The 22,471-nt window shown below is 49.0% G+C and overlaps 1 protein-coding gene across 8 annotated transcripts in view; it reads right to left on the bottom strand.

The window, feature by feature from the left end:
- The window catches only part of PLEKHA7 (pleckstrin homology domain containing A7), a 220,232-nt gene that overhangs the window by 11,227 nt on the left and 186,534 nt on the right, over positions 1 to 22,471 (bottom strand). For 7 of the 8 annotated variants that reach the window (XM_081541488.1, XM_081541486.1, XM_081541490.1 and 4 more), the window contains 9 exons: positions 15,467 to 15,535; positions 15,211 to 15,291; positions 13,591 to 13,740; positions 12,933 to 13,034; positions 6,359 to 6,467; positions 5,970 to 6,196; positions 2,349 to 2,537; positions 2,136 to 2,253; positions 190 to 293 (listed from right to left, as the gene is read on the bottom strand). In XM_081541488.1, coding sequence (XP_081397614.1) covers positions 190 to 293; positions 2,136 to 2,253; positions 2,349 to 2,537; positions 5,970 to 6,196; positions 6,359 to 6,467; positions 12,933 to 13,034; positions 13,591 to 13,740; positions 15,211 to 15,291; positions 15,467 to 15,535 — 1,149 coding nt within the window. Of the gene's footprint in view, positions 1 to 189; positions 294 to 2,135; positions 2,254 to 2,348; positions 2,541 to 5,969; positions 6,197 to 6,358; positions 6,468 to 12,932; positions 13,035 to 13,590; positions 13,741 to 15,210; positions 15,292 to 15,466; positions 15,536 to 22,471 lie in introns of all 8 variants that reach the window. The other variant, XM_081541487.1, reaches the window with a different exon arrangement.

The following is a 22,471-nucleotide window of genomic DNA, read 5'->3' as shown; positions in this document are numbered from 1 at the left end:
GGGGGTGCTGTGACGCCCCTCTTGGTGGGCAGTGGGGAAGGCATCATAAGCACGTGGTAACAGGGATGCTGAACTGAGGAGGAGCCAGGGCCTCCTCATGGGACAGCCCGTCACCATCCACCTCAAAGCCCTTCCCTCTGTACATGAGGGAGCAGTGAGCCCTTCGAGAACTTCTCAAGGCCTACTCACAGGGTAGGTCACCTTGCTGCTTTTGGCATCTAGACCCCTCCGGAGGGTGACGTAGGGAGCAATGGTGGACGATTGCTGGAGCCTTGACATGGACCCTGAGAGGCCTTGGTGAGGAAAGAGAAAAGCGAGTGGATTTGTGGTGAGGAGGACAGGCCACCAGCCCTTTCTTGATCACTTCCCACTCCCATGAGAGGACCACAAGGACCCAGCCAACAACCCATGCTTCTTCCTCCCCAGGGCCTAGAAGAGCAAGGCCCCACATAGGGAATGAGGGGCTAGCTCGTGGGTGCCCTTTGTCCTTAATAGGGGACAGTGTCCCTGAAGATCTGAGGGCTCCCCACATCTTCCCTCACATGCAGAAGACTGGGCTACTTGGCAGGAGGAAAGAACAGAGGGTGAGGAATGCCCTTCTTCTTGATGAACTCCTATGCATCCTGTATGACCCAACCTGGATGCCCTGCTTGTGAGAAGTCTTTTTAAATGCCCCAGGCAGAATCAGTTATTCCCTACACTCTTCAGTATATTCACTGGTTACTGCACTGACCACAGTGTCAACATGCCTGTCGACAAATTCAACACCACCTAGTTGAATGAATGAATAAATGAAGAAGGGAAAGAAGAAGGTACCAAGCATTCACTGAGTAATTACTATATAACAGGCAGGCACTGTGCCACGTGTCTCATATAGATATTGTTCCGCTGGCCCTACAAGGGAGCATTACCTAACCACTGTGACGGTGCACAACCTAAAGTTTAGAGAAGTTAAGCAACTTGTCCAAGATTATGTGGAGCCACAGTCCAAGCTTTGTCCACTAGCAACATTCTTATCAAGGCTGGTCCCTGACATCTGGAAACAGGCGTCATGTTGACACCACTAGCATTTAGCACGTAGGAAAAAGATTGACGAATGTCCTGCAGTGCCCAGACTCCTGAGCAACAAAGACCTGTCCTGCCCCACAGGCCTCTAACCCTGCCATTGACGTACATATCTAGGCTGAATGAAGAGAACAAGGTCCCCAGGCACAGTGCCAGGGGTCGCTGTGGCCCAGCTCAGCAAAAGCCAGTCCCCTGCCAGGACCAGCTCAGGCCACAGCAAGCCTAGCCAGCATGGTGGGCTGGAAGTCACATAACCCCATAGGTGCCCGAACCACGGCTGTGTGGCCTCCTGTTTCCACACCCTGTCTGCAAAGGAAAGCACCTGACCTCCCACCAAATGGGGGGAGTGTGGCTAACCTGCCCAGGGGTTCCAGGCAGCCTCCCTTTAAAAGGATTTCTGAGGAAGAGAATCTGGCTATGGGGGAAAATGAGGCATGGGTGAGCCTAAGGGCCTGTCTGCTCCCACCCCCATCCGGATAGGGGAGGAGAGTGAGAAGAGGGCCCAGTGGAGGAGAAAGGTGTGTTTGTTTAAAGAAGGGATTCATTGAGTCCTCGAGTGACATAGATGAGGAGAAAACCTATGGAAGACCTGAGATGGTCAAGCTGATGGCAGACAGCCAACATCCCAGCCTGTAGGATGCAGTGGCTCTAGAGCCAGGACACTGGCATTGTACTCTGACTCTATCCCTTAGTGGCTAATCGGCAAGTTATTTCATTTCTCTGGGCCTTGGTTTTCTTACCTCTAAAAATAGGGATAACAACAGTACTTCTCTCACAGGATTATTATGAATCTTAACTAAGTGAATATAAAGGGCTTATATTATAACAACAACCACAATTACCATTGTTCCCAGGGGGCAGATGTAATAAAAGAGGATGAGAATCAGGATGTGAGCCAGATGTAAGGACAGGCCCTGTCTACAGCCCAGAGGCCCCGGACAGCTCCTACCCCATGGAGGCCCCATGCTGCAGGCAGAAGAGTTGGGAGGACCGGGTGGGAGCTGGGGGCAGGCCATGGTGTGGCTGCGGTGGGGGTCCCCAGGAAGACTCCATAGCAAGTCGCGCCTTACCTCTGCCTGGCAGCGTCTGGTACCTGTTCTCAGAGCCCACGAGTCCCAGGGAGGATGGCGCCGTGTCCCCGCTGAAGGTGGCCAGCTCTGGCTCGCTGACGTAGGACCGGAGCTCCACCTGCGGGCAGTCGGAGGCCATCACAGCTGCCCCAGGTCCCGCCGCCTTCCCTCTCCCCACACTCAGCGGGCACCCCAGGGGTCCTCCCTGCTCACCCTGGAGTCCCCATTCACACACTGTCCCTGCTCCCGATCTCGCTTCCTCTCGTCCGACTGCCGCTTGAGGCCCCTCACTGAAGTGTGCCGGATGATGGTGGCCTCCCTCGGCAGCGGGGGCACGGCCGGGGGCTGGTCTTCTGGGCTGTAGAGCTCAGGGAGCGGGGGCCTGGGAGGTGCCTCGTCTTCCTGCTCAGAAACAAAACCACAACCAGTGCCCAGTAAGAGGATGCCGAGTGGCCCAAAGGGCCGGAGCAGGCCACCTGGGGCCTGTGGGGCACGACTACTTCAGCCCAAAGATGCCAACATTTCCCCTGGTTGAGCTGTGAGGGTGAGTACACCTCTGCTCCAAGCCCCTCCTTCCCTCGGACTCATACATCTTCCAAGTGTTAACTATACACAAGTCTCCAAGTGTTAGCTACACACAACCCAGAACTCAGGACATGGGTCCACGCTCTCACTTCACTTGCTCATCTGTATATGACAGCACCCCACCACCCCCACCCCACCACCCCCACCCCACCACCCCCACCCCACCACCCCCACCCCACCACCTCCACCCCACCCCACCACCTCCACCCCACCACCTCCACCCTACCACCCCCACCCCACCACCTCCACCCCACCCCACCACCTCCACCCCACCACCCCCACCCCACCACCCCCACCCCACCCCACCACCTCCACCCCACCACCTCCACCCCACCCCACCACCTCCACCCCACCACCTCCACCCCACCACCCCCACCCCACCCCACCACCCCCACCCCACCCCACCACCTCCACCCCACCACCTCCACCCCACCCCACCACCTCCACCCCACCCCACCACCTCCACCCCACCACCCCCACCCCACCCCACCACCTCCACCCCACCACCCCCACCCCACCCCACCACCTCCACCCCACCACCCCCACCCCACCACCCCCACCCCACCACCCCCACCCCACCCCACCACCCCCACCCCACCCCACCACCTCCACCCCACCCCACCCGGCTTAGACGGAGCTGGCTCATATCCCAGCACAGTCTCTGGATCCTTCAGCAGGCTGCGGATCTGAGCGAGGACCATCTACATCCTCCTGCCCTTTCTATCAGAAATGTGCATGGTTACGAAATATTTCCTCCTGCCTGACCCAGGCACTGAGCAGGCTGTCAGGATGGGTGACTCACTGCTTTCTCCGCAGCCCACTCCCTGGGCTGGGATGAATGTAACTATTTTCCTTGAACTGCCCTGTCTACAATGCTCTCCAAGGGCTGTGGCCTCCCTACAGGCTGACAGCCTGACCCCCGACTGCCATGAACACCCACTCCTGGGACAAATGACCATCCAGACTCTCTCCTCCTGAACTCCCCCTTCCTTAGCCTAATTTTGCTTTGGTTTTCAGATTTTTTCAGAGTTCAGGAAAGGGAGCTGCAAGCTTGTTTTGCAAAGGTTTATCAGCATTCTTCTAGAGTGACAGACTTCATTACTGTGTGAAGGTTAAGCCGCCTACCCGAGATACCCAGAGGCTCTCTGAGCATCAGTGGTTTCTAACCCTGAGCAAGATCTCAGAATTTTACCAATTCCTAAAAAGCCCCCCGGAAAGATAAACATAAACCATTGATTGCCTTTGACTGAAGGGAACAGAATGTCTGGAGATAGAGGGTGGAAGGGAGATATTTTATTACACACTTTTTTATATCCTTTCACAGTGTTGTCTAATAAAAAAGTAAAAGACATTAAATTTAAAAAAATCAAATAAAAATAAAAGAACTATAGCTGCATGCAGCAATGGGATGAACTTCATGAATATAATGTTGAAAGGACACAAGATAAAGAATAAATACAGTTATTATAGATGGGGAAAGTGTTCAGGATACAAATATAGGTATCAAAACAAAAAAAAAAGCAAGGAAATTATGTGAAAAGTCAAGATAGTGGTTACCTCTGGCAGAAAGAGAAAAGAGCCTGCGCTGGAAAGGGACCCACAGGCCCAAGGGCTTCTGACCACTGGCCAAGTCCTATTTCTTGGTCTGAGTGTTGGTATGAAATGTGGAGTCTCTTTTTATTATTTATTAAATTATATATTCATGCTTTATGTCAATTACAGATGAATATCATTATTTATAAAAATAAACATAAAACAATAAACCTGAAACAACAATAAAAAATGGTGAAACTGGTGAACACATATACAACTAGAAGGTGGGTTCTACACCACCCGCTTCCCATGACCCTGACAGCCAACCAAGCTGAAAAGTCTCGCCTCTGAGCAACAGCAACCAAGTGTGAAGAGGAGCCTCTGTGATCATCTATTTCATGCTGCTTGCTCTGCACAAGGGGAAACTGAGGATGCTCAGATGGGGGGCTGGGCCGTCCCAGAGAGAGACAAGGGCTAGAGTCCAGGCAATCCTGCTCCCAGGCCTTTTTTCCTTTGGCCCTGGTCCCAGGGGGCAGGCATCTTGCCTTATGGGAGCAGTGTCTGCCCCAGCCACTCCTGCTATTTGTTTTACTATTTTCTACCTCCTGCCTTGTAACTGGTGCTCCATGACGCTTAGATCTGGGAGTGGGAAGGAGATCTCACGACAAAGTTCACAGCAACCCCGGGTCCTAGCACCTGTCTTCTAGCTCTGGGCTCTAGACCATGGCTGGAAGCAGGTGGATGCTCAAGACCAGGTATGGGAACTCATGTGTTTTAGCCAGCACTGTGCACTGATCTTGTCAGATGTCCTAAGCGTACGGGTGCCTAGCTACAGCTCCTCCAAGCCCTTGTTGGCAAAAACCTGGAGGTCTCCATTCCATGGTCCCTTCTGCAATGGTTTCCCTGTCACTTGGATCAAGCCCCTCATGCTTTCCAGCCAAGGCTGGCCTGGCCCTGGAAACATGAGCTATCGCAGTGCCTGACTGCATCTTCTATTTCCTTACAGCCTCCTGTGCTCCCAGACTCAGGCAAGGGCTTGGCTCCTCTCTGTGCCAGGCAAGCCAAGGTGCTGGCTCAGGCAACCACATGGGCTAAATACTGACCTGAACATCAGGGCTGAATGTCCAGTTAGATGTCAGATGGCAAAAAGAATGGTCAGAAGACGTGGACTGGATTTGCTAATATGGAGACCTCAAGCAAATTTTGAACACCTTGGGCCTCAGTTCTCTTATCTGTGGAATGGGAATACTGACCTTCCTGTCTATACTCCGTGAGGTCACTGTGCAGATTGCACCCTCACAACCTAACACTGTGCTTGGCTGCAGGTAAAGATTCTCTTCCGCTAAGAGGTGCTCCCTGTCCACAGACTTAACTGCGGGTGTGCAAAGAAGCCTACATGGGGCAGCCACACACTTCCCTGCACAACACAGATCATAAACTATGCCTTACTCAGTGCAGTCACTTCCTTTTGCCCTGCCTCAGTCTTCCCAAATGAAAAATGGGAAGGATGGACTAGGTCACCTCTAAGGGTCTTTCCAGTTCTGGGAGACAAAGCCGGATGGCAGGGCCCCCCTACCTCATGGCTCTGGCTGGTTCTGTCTGACCAAGTTTCCCTAAAAGCTTCTCTCCCAAGAGAAGTGGACCTGAGGACAGGGTGGGACACTCACCTGCCAGAGAGGAAAGGACAGCGCTCGGCTCCTGGTCCTCAGTACTCACCACTTGGGGCTTGGTCTTGGTTGGTGACTGAAGGGGGGACGTCACCTTCCTCAGCTGGGGCGGGTGAGGTCGGTACGGCACGTAGGTTTGCAGCTGGGGGAAGAGTCGAACCTCCAGAGGGGTCCTCACGGGGCTGGTGGGAGGGCTGGGCTGCGGGGGCGGCTTGCTCTCAGAGGTCGAGAGTGAAGGCACAGGCGGGTGAGGATGCAAAGGCACCGTTTTTCTCTCTGAGGGGCGTGGAGGGAAGCAAAGGGTGTGATGGAACAAAGACCTTCCTCAGAGGACAAGAGCAGCAACTTATGCCACGAAGACCCAACCTCCCCAGGGCCATCCCCCAGCGCTGGGTGCTGGCCTCCCACAGCCCTTCCCCAGGAAGATGGTCGGCTCACCTGGATTTTTGACCGATTCCACCAGGATTCTGAAGTTCTCTTTATTTGCACTCAGGCCTGCAATGACGTCTTCAATCCTCCAAAGATCCTTCTGTATCTGCGATTTCTCCTGAGGAAGAGGAGGTGGGGGTTCATTCCCTTCTTAGCTCCTCACCAGAGGCTTCTTCCTAGGACTTCCATTGTCATTTCAGACAGAGACCCTCACTCTGGGGGACGGTATCCCCTTGGGGAACCCCACCAGGGCTAGAGACAAGCCTGCTTCACAGCTTCCTGGACAAATGCAGACGTGGGAGAGGCCCCAGGTCCAGGGCAGGAATCTCAGAGGAGCTCTCACCCGTGCACCTTGCCTGTTTCCACCCCATTTAAGAAAAGGCTGCCTTAACTACAGAGTGATTCTATGAGGTTATCTAGAGCAACCAAATTCAGAGACAGAAAGGAGAAGGCTGGTTGCCAGAGGCTGGGAGAAGGGAGAAGAGGGATTGTTGGTTAATGTGTACAGGGTTTCAGGTTTGCTAGATGAAAATCATTCTGAAGACTGAGTGTACAGCAATGTGAATACACTTAACAGTACCAAAGTGTATCCTTACAAATGGTTATGGCGAACTTTCATGTTAGGTACATTTAACAATTTAAAAAACAGACTGTCTCGGGCAAACACGGCAGAAGGGAAGAGAAGGCAAGGACGAGAAGTGACATGATCCTTAGAATATAAAGAGCATCTTTTTAATGACAGAGCTGAGTCCTGGGATTTGGGGTGTAATATAATGGGCAGAGTAGACATTACTTGGCAGTAAAAAGGAATGAAGTACTACATCTGCTATAACATGGAGGAACCTTGAAAACATTATGCAAAGTGAAAGAAGCCATACATGTAAGTGTCACATATTTATGGTTTCATTTCCATGAAATGTCCAGAATAGGTAAATCCATATAGAAAGTAGAGTAGTGGTTGGCTAAAGCAAGGGTGGAGAGTTGGAGTGGGGATGAGGAGGGACTGTAAACAGGACCACGTTTCTTTAGGGGTAAAATGGAAATGTTACACAACTGATTGTGGGGCTGGTTATACAACTCTCTGGATTCACTAAAAAATCAGTGAATTGTATACTTAAAATAGTGAATTTTATGGTATGTGAATCACATGATAAAGCTGTTGTTGTTTTTTTTAATAAAGTACAAAGAGCCAGGCCACATGACCATGTGCATACTATGACAAGTTACAACCAAAACCACCTGGGGAGAGGCCCTAGAAAGAGGTGAGCAGGATCTGCTTGATTAAGGGATCGTGGGCATCTTTTGATGGAATTGTTTAAACATCAGATATGGTATTCTTTTAACTTTAAAGTTATCGTGTCCCACCCCATGGACTTAAAAAGGAAGGCTCCACACCCATATTTGCTCTCAAGGTTCCCTGCCAGCCTCATCTGGAAGAGTTCTCATGTGTGTAATATTTGTGGATCATGGAGAAGCCTGGTGGGCTACAGGCCATGGGGTCGCTAAGAGTCGGACACGACTGAGCGACTTCACTTTCACTTTTCCCTTTCATGCACTGGAGAAGGAAATGGCAACCCACTCCAGTATTCTTGCCTGGAGAATCCTAGGGACGGCAGAGCCTGGTGGGCTGCCGTCTATGGGGTCGCACAGAGTCGGACACGACTGAAGCGACTTAGCAGCAGCAGCAGCAGCAGCTCCTGGATACCTCCCCACAGGGCCCAGCACTGAGCAGGTTCTCAGTACATGAATGCTGAATAAGTAAAAGACCAATCACATAAAACTCCCTGACCAAATATTGCCCAATAGCCAGGACACAGACGTCTGAAGCCTCCCTCCTAAGCAGGGCTCTTCTACTCTCTCTGCCCATCCAACACCAGTGCACATCCTCAGGACTGATGTGCAAAGAGCAGGCTTAATGCTTAGCTTCCCCTTAAGGTACAAAGGTCCTAAGACAGACATGTTACTGAGCTAATGGGATTATCTCTAGAGCTGAGGCCCCCAAGCAGAGGGCTGGTAAAGAAGGAGTATGGGGTTAAGGTCATCGCTCTCTGTCTCTCTCTTCCCCCGGCAGTCTACCTGGCATAGTTCTACCTGTCAGTTCACAATCCTGCCCTCATTTTCCCTGTCACCCCAACATGCAAGAGAAGAGCAGAGAAAAGCAAAGGCCAGAAAACTTGTATCTTTCTCCAAGGATGATAGAATTTCAGAACTGAACAACAAGGTAAAGGAAGCTTTTGGGGGAGCAGCAGAGTGGGGTTTCATTCCTGTGCCCTCGCATCACACTGGGCTGGAGGCTCCTATGTACTTCATTCAGCAAAGGTCTGAACTCACTGTCCGGAAGTAGGGACACCTACAGGTAGCCTCACCTATCACTGACTCTCACAGTCACCTAAAAGTTCTTTTATCCTCTGGCTTCCCTACTCAGGTGGCCGTGAGGATCTTCATAAATAAAGCCACTTATCTTTGCTGAAAAGGCCGTGGGCTTTCTCACAGCCAACCCTGGCTAAAGAGAGGTGAGTTTCCAAGCTTCATTACTGAGAATTTGCATATGGGGCTGCAAGCCTATCTCCAGTGTCAATGATTTATCTAGGACTCTCACAGCTTGCCTGGCCTAGAATTACACCAAAGAAGTTAACACCGAGCCTGCTCAAAGGAAGGCTTTGAGCTTCCCAGGTCACTGTGGCATTCAGGGAAAGCATGAGCAATGCCACTAGGCTAGGTAGAAATCAAGCTGCAGGGTCCTGGCTTCAGACTGGCCTATCTCCTAGTAATTTACAGGACTAAGTTCTCTACAAAGCCTGTGACAAGACCTGTATGTTGTACCCATTTGTTTGGAGGAGGGGAAAAAAGGATTCCGGGCCTTAAGTCACCAAGAACTAAGGCACAGTAGAGATACAAATAGCCAATAATCACATGAAAAAATGTTTAACCTACTAGTAATTAAATAAAAGGACATAAAAGCCAGATGTCCTTTCTTAGCAGGCAGACTGGCAAAAACTAAGGAGGTTGATAACATCAAGTGTTGGCAAGGATTTGGGCCAACAGGTTCAGTACTCTCATGCAATGTGAGTGGGAGGGCAAATGAATGCAGCATTTGAGAGGGCAGTTTCGAGTTACCTGCTAAGGCAATGGCACCCCACTCCAGTACTCTTGCCTGGAAAATCCCATGGATGGAGGAGCCTGGTAGGCTGCAGTCCATGGGGTCGCTAAGAGTTGGACACAACTGAGCGACTTTACTTTCACTTTTCACTTTCATGCACTGGAGAAGGAAATGGCAACCCACTCCAGTATTCTTGCCTGGAGAATCCCAGGGACGGCGGAGCCTGGTGGGCTGCCGCCTATGGGGTCACACAGAGTCGGACATGACTGAAGCGACTTAGCAGCAGCAGCAGCAGCTAACATTTAAGAGGTATACTCAATTCATGGCCATCATTAAAAAGCCTACAACTAACAAATGCTGGAGAGGGTGTGGAGAAAAGGGAACTCTCGGACACTATAGGTGGGAATATAAGTTGGTGCAGCCACTATGGAAAACAGTATGGAGCTTCCTCAGAAAACTAAAAACAGAACTATCATATGGTCCAGCAATCCCATTCCTGGGAATATACCCAGAAAAAACTGTAATTCAAAAAGACCCATGCACCCCTATGTTCATAGCAGCACTATTCACAACAGCCAGAACATAGCAACAACCCATGCCCATTGACAGATGAATGGGTAAAGAAGATGTGGCACATATATACAGTGGAATACTACTCAGCCATGAAAAAGCATGAAATAATGCCATTTGCAGCAACATGGATGCAACTAGAGATTATCATACTTAAGTCAGAAAGAGAAAAATATCATATGATATCACTTATATGTGATTCTTCGGCCACCTTATGCGAAGAGCCAACTCATTGGAAAAGACATTGATGCTAGGAAAGATTGAAGGCAAAAGGAGAAGAGAGCAGCCGAGGACAAGATGGTTAGATAGCATCACTGACTTGATGGTCATGAACTTGAGCTAACTCTAAGAGGTAGTGGAGGACAGAGGAGCCTGTCATGCTATCGTCCATGGGGTCACAAAGATTTGGACACAACAACATATGTGGAATCTAAGATATGGCACAAATGAACCTATCTGCAAGACAGAAACTGGCTTGTAGACACAGAGATCAAGACTTCTTATTGCCAAGGGTGAAGGAGGGAGGGAGAACGATGGACTGGAGTTTTGGGTTGGTAGATCCAAACTATTACATTTAGAATGGATAAACAACAAGGTCTTAATGCATAGCATGGGGAACTATATTCAATATCCTGTGATAAACCACAATGGAAAAAGAGTATTAAAAAACAATGTATATATATATATATATATATGTATAACTGAGTTACTTCACTATACAGCAGAGAGTGGCACAACACAGTGAACTCATCACACTTCAGTTAAAAAAAAATCTCACAAATTAAAAAGGATGTGTACTCATTTCAAGTCAACAAGTCCACTCCTAGGAGCTTATTTTAGATAAATACTCATAAATAAGTTCTGATAGGAAGTTACATAGATGCTCATTGTGACATCATTTACAAAAGCAAAACACCGCATATCACTTAAATGCCCATTAGAAGAGGAATGGCTAAAGAAAGTATGGGATATCCACCTATGAAATACTACGCAGCAGTCAAGAACTGATTCCATTCACTTAGACCAACACATTGGGATGAAGTCTAACACAATTTCTGAGATCATAGAAATCTATAATGTGTGCTGTCCAAAACAGAAGCCACTAGCCACATGTGGCTACTGAGCACATGAAATGATTCCGGTGTGACTAAGGAATACATTTTTAATTTAGTTAATTTTAATTAATTTATGTTTCAATTTAAATAGCTATCATGTGGGGTAGCATAAACTTAGGGGTATCTTTCCTGGAACGATTTCCACAACATAAAGTTATGACAAAAAAGCAAGTTACCAAACGACGTGTTAAGTATGATTCCTCTTTAAGTAAACCCAACTGCCTCCCCCAATAACCTATATGATACTACATACGTGCGTTCATTTGGAAATGCATAGGTCACGGTCTGGAAGGCAACACTGCAAACTAATGGCACTGACCACATGCAGGGAAGGTGACGGGACTAGGACAGAGAAGGGAAGGAAGGAAGAAGAGCTTTTGTGTCTTTTTCTGGTCTTGTTTCTCATTGTGTGGACTTTTCAGAGAGATGCATTTGTGTGTTATCTGTACAATCGAAGAAACAAAAGGAATGAAAAGCTAAAAAAAGAAAAATTACTGCTGAAATTAATGTGGATGGTTGAAGTCAAAGAAGATAAGTATAATGAAATAGTTCAAGGAACTAATAACTAGAAACAATCATTTGAGGGACTCTGCCAAGAATATCCACCTATTTATTTTTAAGCCACCATGCTAAATCTGGGGATACAAAAAGATTAGGCAACAGCTCAAATGAAGGAAAATTATGGGAAAACTCAACAGCCACAGGAGATAAACAAATTATAGGTAACCTCATAGGCCAACCCTGAACCACAGGCAAGAATCTCCTCCACGTGGTCCTGGAGCAAGCTCTCTGGGACCAACTCTAAGTGGTGAGTAAAAGCACAGTGGGGTCTGGGAAAAGCCTCCTGATCCACAAACCTAAACCTTCTCCCAAATTCCTTTAGTTTTCTGGGGTGATGCTGATGTGCAGAGAGTCAATACATTCATTAAATCACTTGAACAAAGAGGCCTGGCTAGAACTAGTTCATCAATTAGCAAGCCTCGCCCCAAAGCTGGCCCAGTATGGTACCTTGTACACAGGAAGCCTCAATTCAATGCTTGCTGACTTCAAATAAATAGAATTATGTCAGAGTCCTGAAGAGGGGGTACAGATCTGAAGCTGAGTTCAAAAGCAGGTTATTTTCCATTTTCAGAATTTTGAGGGTGGGGTGGAAGCCCAGTTGGGCACTCCAATGGAGGAACACTGGCAGCTGGAAGACCCACCTGAAGAAGGAAAACCACACAGGACCTTTCTTTCTCTCACCTTTGGAAGCAGAAGCAGCTATCAACAGGGTGGCCTGGTTTTAAGGTAGGGAAGCCAGGGCTCTAAGGCTGCCTATCCTGAGTGAGGCAGGGGCCACAGCAATGGGTATCACTCCATCTGGTCTGAATTCACAGTATTGAATGTGTGAGGGCTTGATAGCATCTATCCTCAGGAGTCAGGGAGGGGAGGAGATGGGGCTTCCTGCTGCTAAGTGACCAGCTAGGAACCCAAGACAGGGCCAAGGACAAGGAACACAGATCACCCTCCAGCCCCTGTAAGCTTCTCAAGGTCAGTACTGTCTCCTCTTGGGGCTGTTTCCCCAGATGATTAGTAGAGAAACCCTTAGAAAAATGCCGAGGAGCTTGTCTCTGAGAGCAGAGAGGCAGGGGGAGTTGAGGTGATGCTTCTCATGACAGCCTGGCAGTGGCAAGTGTTCCCCAAGAGACAGCTTGGGGTGGTGAGCAGGCTGAGTTCAAGTGGACAAAGAGAAGGCCTCGTAAATGAAGACTCCAAGAAGAAATCAGAGCTCAGAAGGGATGAAAAGCCCTTTGGTCACCTGGAAGAAAAAGGCTCTTCTGTGTTGCTCCTGCAGGGTCTGCTTTAGCTGCTCCACATCTCTTTCTAGCTTTAGGTACTCATTCCAGGCATTTTCCATCTCCTGTGGATCAAAGAAATGCTTCTGATTCTTAGTTATCCCATGCCTGCCCCTCAGAAGGCCCCGAGAGCCCCTGTACTCCTGACCACTGCTGACCCGACTACAGGGCAAGAGGGTAAGAGGTGCCTGATGCATCTCAGGCCACCTGCACTGTCCCATCTCCCACCCCTGTGGGTGCTTCGGTTCCTAGCTCTGGCAGAAAGGGCTTGCACCACATCAGACAGTCAAATAAAAGAGTAGAAATTCTGACGTCTCAGAGTTAACTGCACACAGATCAGAGGAACAGCCATGCAGGCTGCCCTGAGACGGCTGACCCCTTGGGTGTCACTGCAGTCACCCAGAGGCACTGACAGCATGCACCCTAAGGCACCAGTAGAGAGGGACGTGTCACCCCTGACAAAGTAAGCTACTGTCAGGAGGCAGTCTGGAGGAGTTCTGCTATTCCAAGACTCTCACCCCTGGCCACCTTCTCAGGTATAGGTTGGGAAACAAGAAAAGCAGCCCCCTCCCAGCCCATCCTGGGGAGGGCGGGGGTGGGGCTGGGGGAGCATCTACGTACAGTGGACTCTCTGGAGAGCTCGGCCCGGATGTGGACAAGGTCCTCTTGCAGCAGCCTCTGCTGGTAGGCAATCTTCTCCAGGTGCTGGGGCTGGTCTCGGTACTGCTCCATCTGTCTGTGCAACACCTCCAGCACGGACTCTAGCTGGTCCTGAGCAAGACCAGGGCCAAAGAGCAAGAGGATAGTAAGACAATTCCCTGGTGGTCCCCTGCCAGGCCAGAAACTAAACAAACCTGCTGGATCTAAGCAAGACTAAAGAGGCCAGCACCCAGCTAGGGGCCTGAGAGTCAAGGCCTCTGAGTCCAGCTCTGACTTTGTTTACCCACTGGGTGGCCTCCTGGAACAAATCGCCTAACAGTTCTGTGCCTCATCTATAAAGTGGGCATAAGGCTATCCACTCCTTAAGGGGATAAACTATGAGGCTAAATCAAAGAACAGATGGAAAACTCTCTAAGCTGTTGAAGAAGAAAATTATAAGCCAAATCCTGTTGTTTAGCCTAAGAGATTTATTTAGTAATTTCTTCTCAGGTACGGAACCACTGTCATAATTAACATGTTGGCCAGACTAGGACTGCTGGTTAAACCATTTTATTCACCATGAAGTGACCTTTTCAATATTCTGGATTAGATAACAAATTACCTTTCTTAGGTGTTCCTTATAAACTATACTCCTGCTTGAACGCTAAAATTTTATTTCTAAAGTTTAATTTTAAGATGTTTGAATGTTCAATTTATGTATTTAAACTACAATAAACCAAAAACCCTTTATACATATAAAAAAAGCCATGTTCTTTTATAAACTTTTGAGTATCACGAATATAACGCCTTGTTAAAATGCAGAAAAAAATTCACACAAAGTGTCTAAGAGACCAAACATCAGTGGCTACCAGCCCATTCCTCCGCTCCCAGGCACACTTGCTTCCTCTACAGCCAAGATCCTTAGAGGAAAGGAAGCTTGCTGCTGCTGCTGCTAAGTCGCTTCAGTCGTGTCCGACTCTATGCGACCCCACAGACAGCAGCCCACCAGGCTCCCCCGTCCCTGGGATTCTCCAGGCAAGAACACTGGAGTGGGTTGCCATTTCCTTCTCCAATGCATGAAAGTGAAAAATGAAAGTGAAGCCGCTCAGTCGTGTCCGACTCTTAGCGACCCCATGGACTGCAGCTACCAGGCTCCTCCATCCATGGGATTTTCCAGGCAACAGCACTAGAGTGGGGTGCCACTGCCCTCTCCAGAAAGGAAGCTTAGGAAGAGACAACCTCTGCCGCATTACGACTCTGGCCACTTCCCCCAAGGCGGCCCCCCATCCCTGGAGTTCATGGGCGTGGCATCATCACTACAAGCCAGGCCTACCTCTCAGGGCTGCTGGGGAGAGCTGGGTCAGTGCAGAATTAAGGCTGGGGACATGGTATTTGGAAAAAGTAGGCTGAGGTTGCCCCACAAGGCTTCCTCTGGGTTCAGACAGAAACTCCACAAGATACCCTTAAAATTCAAAGACTTTGCTCTGGATAAAGTAATACCTGCTGTCCGGTACTAACACGGGAGTCCAGTCTGTATCAAGGAAAGACAGGATGACAACAGCCCCGCCGCCCAGCCCAGGATTACACAAAACTGATACACACTTTGTTCTCCTTAAGGGCTCGTATCTTGTCTTCCAAGTCCTGGAGGACCCTATCTTGTTCACAGAAGACACTCAGCTTGACCTGTGAACAAGAACAGGTTGAAGAGGGCCTGGGAGGGCAAGGAAAGGGCGCGGCCTTGGAGGGTGACCCGAAAGCCTTTGGCTACGGAACCATCCAAGCCCTGCCTGAAGCTGCCCACCCCGGGTCTGGGGGCGGCGGGCAGGCGAGGGGTCGGCCTGTCACCCTGCTCACTCACGTCAATGTCACTCTCGGCGATCTTCACCGGCTTCAGACTTCGGTCCTTGAGGAGATCCCGGCCTGTCATCTGGGAGGTGAACAATTTAGAGAAGATTTAACCACGGGGTTCAGAATCAGAACTCAGGAGGGAAAGTTTGCCCTACAACAGACAGGTATGGAAATCTCGGCAGTGGTAGGGAGGGTCACGGCACGGAAAGGGGAGAAACGTGGGCAATACCTACTTTATTTTTATGCTTATTTCATTTCAGGGAAAAAATAAATGAGATTTTACTAGTACTTACAAATTTCTCAAAGAAAATATAGACTTTCAAGAATCAATAGTAAAGGCTTAAATTTGGTCCAAATGAGTTCACTATGAATCATAGAAGATTTGCCATTGATAAGAGAGAGTTTTGCTACTAAATCTGGGGTCAAGCATAATTAACAGAAGTCCATGACCCCCACCCGGGGCTACGGAGTGAGTGGACCAAGAAGAACCAGCAAATCCCTTGGGCATCATTGAGCCCTTAGTTCAAGGAAGTCCGAGCAGCCCACACCCCCATGAATATGATCAGCCTTCCTCATTCTCCACTATTTAGCAAGAGGATCTGGTCAAAGGAAGAAGCACCTGGGTGATTCCTGGCTGCGGTTTTCAACTGATCCCTGAATAGCTGAGGTTAGTCTGAACTTGCAATACAAGTTACCCTGTCCTCTCAGGAAAAGAAACCACAAAGCAGCAGACAAAAACCACCCAAACTTAGGGGCCAGCAGAATTTCACAAGGTCTGCCATCTTTTCCTGGACCAGCATGGGCGACATGTCACCTACCACTCACTGGCCCCTACAAAATTAAACACTAATTCTCTAGGCCATGTTTGCATTTCCACCAAATCTCCTTCTTTGTCAAAAACTGCAGGAGCAGAGGGACCTTTTTCACAGATGCAGCCCGATGGCCAAACCATGGTCAGGGATGGCCGGGTCAAGTGCCCCTTGTAGGGGAGGCCATCTTGCTGAACTCCGGTTTGCAGATCTGGCCAGAGCAATGGAGGGTGGAGCTAGCTACAGCAGAGAGAGATAGTGTGTGCGCTATGCAGAGGGTCCCACTACTGATGGACACACAGCTGCTGGAGAAACGGCCGTCACTTCCCCCCTACTCTATCCAGTTTGTGAGTGTGAATCAGAAGCAGAAATAGATTAGAACTCAAAATGTGCGTACCCAGATCCAAAGGTCAAGGTCAAGGGAGAAGCCCTCTCCAGGCCTTGAGCTGAGGTCCAAGTCTGGGCTACAGACCCACCCCCACCCATTCTCCTGCTCCCTTGGGTGGCAGAGTGGAGGACAGGAACCACTGTCTTCTTTATGTTGGGGGAAGTCGGCCCTGGACAGAAGGCCTGGCACTCTGGAAGGCAATAGGCAAATTGCTTACTGCCTCCCAGGTAGGTGAAAGGCAAATATATGTAGGTCAGTCCTAGAAAAAAGTAGAATCCAGCCAAATTCTGCTCTTCAAACTGGCAAATCAGGTGTACATACACAGTCACATACAGTCACAGAACACACTGACCACAACAAGTACCCACAAAAACAGACTGCGCTGGCTCCTGCAGGGGCAGGGGGTGTGTGGTGGGGGAAGGGAGGGAGGGGACTGAATCCTGGGGAACCAGGGACAGCTGAACTTCCCAGGCAGGACATGGGAACCCAGCGGGCAGAGGGTGGGGTCCTTCATTCTGTGTCACAGTCCCTTGCCAAAGTGAGGGGCCATGTGCTGGTCTACTCTCCCAGGGGCTGACCCTAGCTTGCTTCCTAGGAAGAAATCAGTTTCAAACTGAGATATGCTTTGGGGATTTTTTCCTCTTAGCAAAAACTCTTTCCTTTCTGTCACTGAAGCTTTTTTCGGGATGATACGTTTTTGATACTGAAATAGCAAAGGCAGAGGGTCCAACTGAGCAATGCCTCATTTATCCAGCACCGTCAGGCAAGGAATGAGGTATTTCTACACAGAAAGGGCACTTTCAGAAAGCTTTTAAACTTTTTGATGGAAAGCTTTCTAACAGTATGTCCTTCACTGCCTTCATGGAATACTGAATATAAATTTGACCTTTCTGGGGATGAATCAGAGTCATTACAAAAACCAGTAATATAGAATTTCTTAGAAGTTAATGTTCAAGACTATTTGCTTATCTAGCAAAATGCTCCCAAATTTCTGTGCTTTCATTTCCATTTCAGATTGACATAAAATGTTTCTTCTCTCTCTCAGGATATTAGTACTCTCTCTTTTCTAAGAAATAACTTTCTCTTTGTCCCCTCTTAATGGGCGGCTTCTAAGGTGCTACGACTTAGGAATTCAAGTGACCAGGTCTATTAGGGTTAGAGACTCAGCTGACGGGACCCACTTGCTCTTCCGTCTCCCTCCCTCCATCTGGGCCTGGTACCCATCCAGGGACATTCTCGCACACCTGTTGTCTGCCACTACGGGGGGCCTTAGTAGACAATCTGTTTCCCCTCACTTGACAGTAATCTATTTAGGAGTAACTGTGGGGACTGTCATGTTTTTTCTCTGTAACCTCAAAGCCCAGCCCAGGGCCCAAAGTACTGAGGATACTGGAGAAGCGTTTGTCTAGTGAGTCTGTGAATGTAACAAAACCAGGTGTGCTGGCTGTGCTCAGGGCCTGAGTCCTCTTTCTATGAGGCTTCAGAGCAGGGGCTACAGGACAGTGTTTAGATAGCTCATAGGCCCTTTAAGCTTCTAAATTTAGCTTCATTCCAGAGAATCGAGGCCACTAAACATAGTCATAGCAGTACCTTACATCTAATTTTCCTTTTCAAATTGCACTTTGTGAGAGCAATGCTTAAATCCATTCACAACATTAACCATGAGTCCACAGCTATGGGTCCAACTAAGTCACCAGAAAAAGGTAAATTAGTGGGCACTCGTTCATTTGAAAGAGTCTTGGCATCAGAAAGGAATTAACGGTCACCCAGGCATCTGACTCCCCTCCCATACACTCCAAGACACCTATGCTCAGGGCCTAAGATGACTGGACACAGCTCCTGTGTTCCCACCTGCAGCCTCCCTTGGGATGCTATAAGAGCTGGCCATGTTTCAGGCTCTACCTCCGCATCTCTCAAAGAGGAGGGTGCTGGGGAGGTGGGTGTTTTGTCCTAGTCCAGATCTAGAATGTTTTCAAACATCAACACCTTGCCCCAAAGAAGAGCCACCCTAATATCAGGGCTACGGTAGAATCTCAGGACACCCCAGCTCCTCCAAGGTGACCAGGAACTGCTGCTCCCTCCCCAGGAACGCATGCTCTAGGGCAGCCCTCACCATGGAGGCAGACGAGAGAGAATGGGAACACAACACAAGCTGGTGGCAAGCTAGGCAAGCCCCCGCTCCGCCCCCCGACGGCAGCACAAAAGATGGAGTCACAAAACACTACAGATGAGAGGCTCAGCCTGGTGCACCAGCCAAAACGCTGAGGGAACTTCAGGAGAAAGAAAATAAACCGAAAATGACTTGCAGGAAGCCTGGGGGCGGTCAGGAGAGCCCCTGGTTAAGCAAGTGATGGAGTCGGCACTGAGCCAGAAGCAATGGAATGGCCCCGCCTGGAGACACAGATCAGGTCATCTTACGCTTCTCCTGGGCCGACAGCCCCGTGCTGACTTCTTCAGCACTTTGTAAAGCACGTTGATCAAAGGTTCATTATTTTTTATCTGTTCCAAACAGAAAGGCAAATACAACAAAACGTAACAGGTAAGACATCAAACGACATTTGCAGGAGCCAGAATTTGGGGACATGGCAAGGGGAAACCTTAGGAGGATGTGTGTTGTACAGTTTTATTGAGTGGGTCTCAATTGGTTATGCTGCTTCCTAGCCAGTGGGCCTTTCCAGATTTCAGTTCCCTCATCTGTAAACCAGCCTCCTAAGCACTGCCTGGAGGATCTTCGTGAGAGGGCCGATTTCAGTGCCCATGTCCTTCCTGGTTCTGAAGGCAAGAGGGGACTCTGCTTCTTCCTGCGTCCTCCCCCATCACATAATGAAAGATACTGAATCTGTGGTTTAGCGTGGACCGATGCATTAGTCTCAGTGCCGCCAACATTTTCCACCTTTGGTCTCTCAGACTCTCGCCGCCACACCTAAACGATTGTCTTAACAATGACGCCAAATGCTTCCAGCTCCTTTGAGGGACCACTCTCCTCACCTGCTAAGACTGGATCTCAATTCTGCCTCCACCATTGTGATCATCCAGGAGCTTTAAAAAATACTGATGCCTGAGTCCCATTCCAAGAGAATTTGGATACAATTGATCTGTGGTGGGGCCTGGGCACTGGGATTCTCAAAAGCCCTTCTGGGTGAGTCTAATAGGTAGCCAGGAATGGGAGCCATGACACTAAAAAGGGGTTCTTAAATTTGAGCATCCTTCAGAATCACCTGGAGGGTTTTGAATATACAGATTTTCTGGGCCCCATCACCAGTGGTTCTCACCAAGCAGCTCTGGAGTGGGACCCAAGATTTCGCATTTCTGACAAATTCCTAGGAAGTGCTGACACTGTCAATCTGGGGTCACACTTTGAGGATCACTGCTTTGAAATCATGTTTCTCAGCTACAGCTACACATGAGAGACACCTAGGGAGTTTTTGTTTCTTTCCTTCCTTCCTTCCTCCTTCCCTCCCATTCTTTTCTTCTTAAAGGGTGATACCTGAGTATTACCAATTAAATCAGAGTCTCTAAAGGGTAAGACCCAAGCACCCATATGCATTTTAAAAACTCATCTGGTTGCTCTAGTTCACGACCAAGGTTAACAACCTCTCTCCAGAATAACAGACCTCAACTTTCTATGCACAAGAATACCTCCAGAGCTTGATTTTTAAAAACACAGAATTCTGGGCATCATTTCCAGAGATGCCCAGCATCCTTCAGACCTTCAATTTTTTAAATCAAGCTCCCAGGCCATCCTGAGACAGATGATGTCCCAGACCATGACTTAAGAGACTCTGCTCCGGAAACAGACTCTGAACAGAGAAGCCCAGATCTCAAGATCAGTCAGAAAAAGTCCAGAGGCCAGGTACCTGGAGCCACTGATAACGTCCCTCTCCAGGGACAAGAGCCCCTCTGGGGCTGATTGCAACTGCTCCACCTAATGTAGCTGCAGGTACCCTCTCCCCATCTCACTTTCCCAGCTGTGCTTTCCAGTTGCATAAAAATAATTCAAGCTGTCAATAACTGCAAACCCTCACACCTGCTTTTCAGACCTGGCTTAGGTGTAGGGTTCTGAAGACCAGAACATTAATGCCAAAAATACAACTCAGTGAATACAACTTCAGGGCAGGCTTAGTATCAGTACATGGCACACGGAAGAAAGCAGGCAGGTGTGAAGTTAGTCACAGGGTTCAAATCTCAGCTGCCTAACTTTGCAGAAATTACCTCTCTGGGTAATTTGATTAGTGTGGTGGGATAATAATTCATATTTGCTCGCAAAGGATTTAAGTGAGACGATGAACATCAGGTGCCCAAACATTGCCAGGCAGCAACAGATGCTCAATCAATGTGAAATCCTTTCCACCCTGGCAACATCAAGTAAAATGCCAGAGAAGTAAACAGTTCCGGAGAACACTAACACACAGCAGTTTTTAAGACAGTGGAGTCTGCTTCTACTTGATCCTTTGGCACCTCAGAAGGAATGCTCACTTTAGGAGACCAGACTCCACAACACGTGGGCAAGCACACACCACCGACTGGTTCTGGAAGCCAAGCATCAGCTGATGGGACATGAGCTTGGTATACTCAAGTCTGTGGCATTTGGGATAGAGACCTGGGGGGCCCTAGGCCCACCTAGTGGGGGCAGGGAGACTGTCTTTCTCCAGAAAGGCTTAGCTCTCCTCACGAGGACCCAGAAGGAACCTCTCCCAAGAAGCTGGTCACAGCAGGGGTGTGCTGAGCGGCATCTCTGCACCCAGGTTGGGCTACACGCCCATTCAGATGTCAATCTTTCTGAAGGTGACTCACAGTGCAAACCCCGGCATCTTTCCCCACAAGTGCTGCTGGTATGCCAGTGTTTCTCACCTGCTGGTGCTGTCACTGGGGGATGGGTTCTCTAAGAGGAGCTTAGCAACTGGAGTAACAACTATAAGACCAGAGAAGTGCTGGCATCAACACAGCCATTTTCCATGACAAACAGTGACAGTTTCCAATCACTAGCTACTGTTTTGGTCACGCATGGCTCCTAGCTGGTAAAGACACAAGGATGCACCTTGCCTGTCTCTATCGCATCATGCACATTTCCTGGCAGAAAAATCCCAGTTCAGCTCCATAAAAAACCTAATGCATTTGGGTCCACAGTAGTAGAGGCAGTATTGTAAAAGCAGCCGGGAGGCAGGGAGCTTAAGAGCATCAGTTTCAGAGTCAGTGCTACACCCAAGTACAGATTCCTCAGTGACTACCAACACAGCCTTGGAAAAGTCGTTTATTTCTTTGAGGTTCGGTTAGTGAAAAATATAACACCACCTCCTTTATAGGGCTACTTACAGGGGTTACTTAATTGAAGAGAAGTGAAGTAATACATGGTGACTGACACGCATACCCTCTGTAGCTATTCAGCTTCTGTGGGGAGTCAGGACTCAAAGGGCCTTCTGGCTCTGCTCCATTATCCTGTGCCTCAGTTACCCCTCCCCTCTCTCTCAATCCCTTTAGCTCAACGCAGGTTTGATCCTTGGATCTGGAAGATCCCCTGGAGGAGGCCATGGTAACCTACTCCATACTCTTGCCTGGAGAATCCCATGGGCAGAGGAGCCTGGTGGGCTGCAGTCCATGGGGTCACAAAGAGTCAGACATGACTGAAGAGACTTAGCACACACACTACTACAATCTTTAAACAAACCTGAGCTGGATCTCCTCTCTAGGACCCACTGTGAGATCAGCTATCCCACACAGATGGGAATCAGAAGACAGCTATTTCCTGTGACTCTGGCTCAGGCACTTTATTAAGTTCCTTCATACCATGCACCAAGCACGCTGAAGAGTTCTACGTGGT

Source organism: Giraffa tippelskirchi, chromosome 11, assembly GCF_054371585.1.
Source record: "Giraffa tippelskirchi isolate mGirTip1 chromosome 11, T2T-mGirTip1v1.2.pri, whole genome shotgun sequence".
Lineage (NCBI taxonomy): Eukaryota > Metazoa > Chordata > Mammalia > Artiodactyla > Giraffidae > Giraffa > Giraffa tippelskirchi.
Note: the sequence above shows the minus strand (reverse complement) of the source record. Positions and strands in the feature narration are given on the sequence as shown.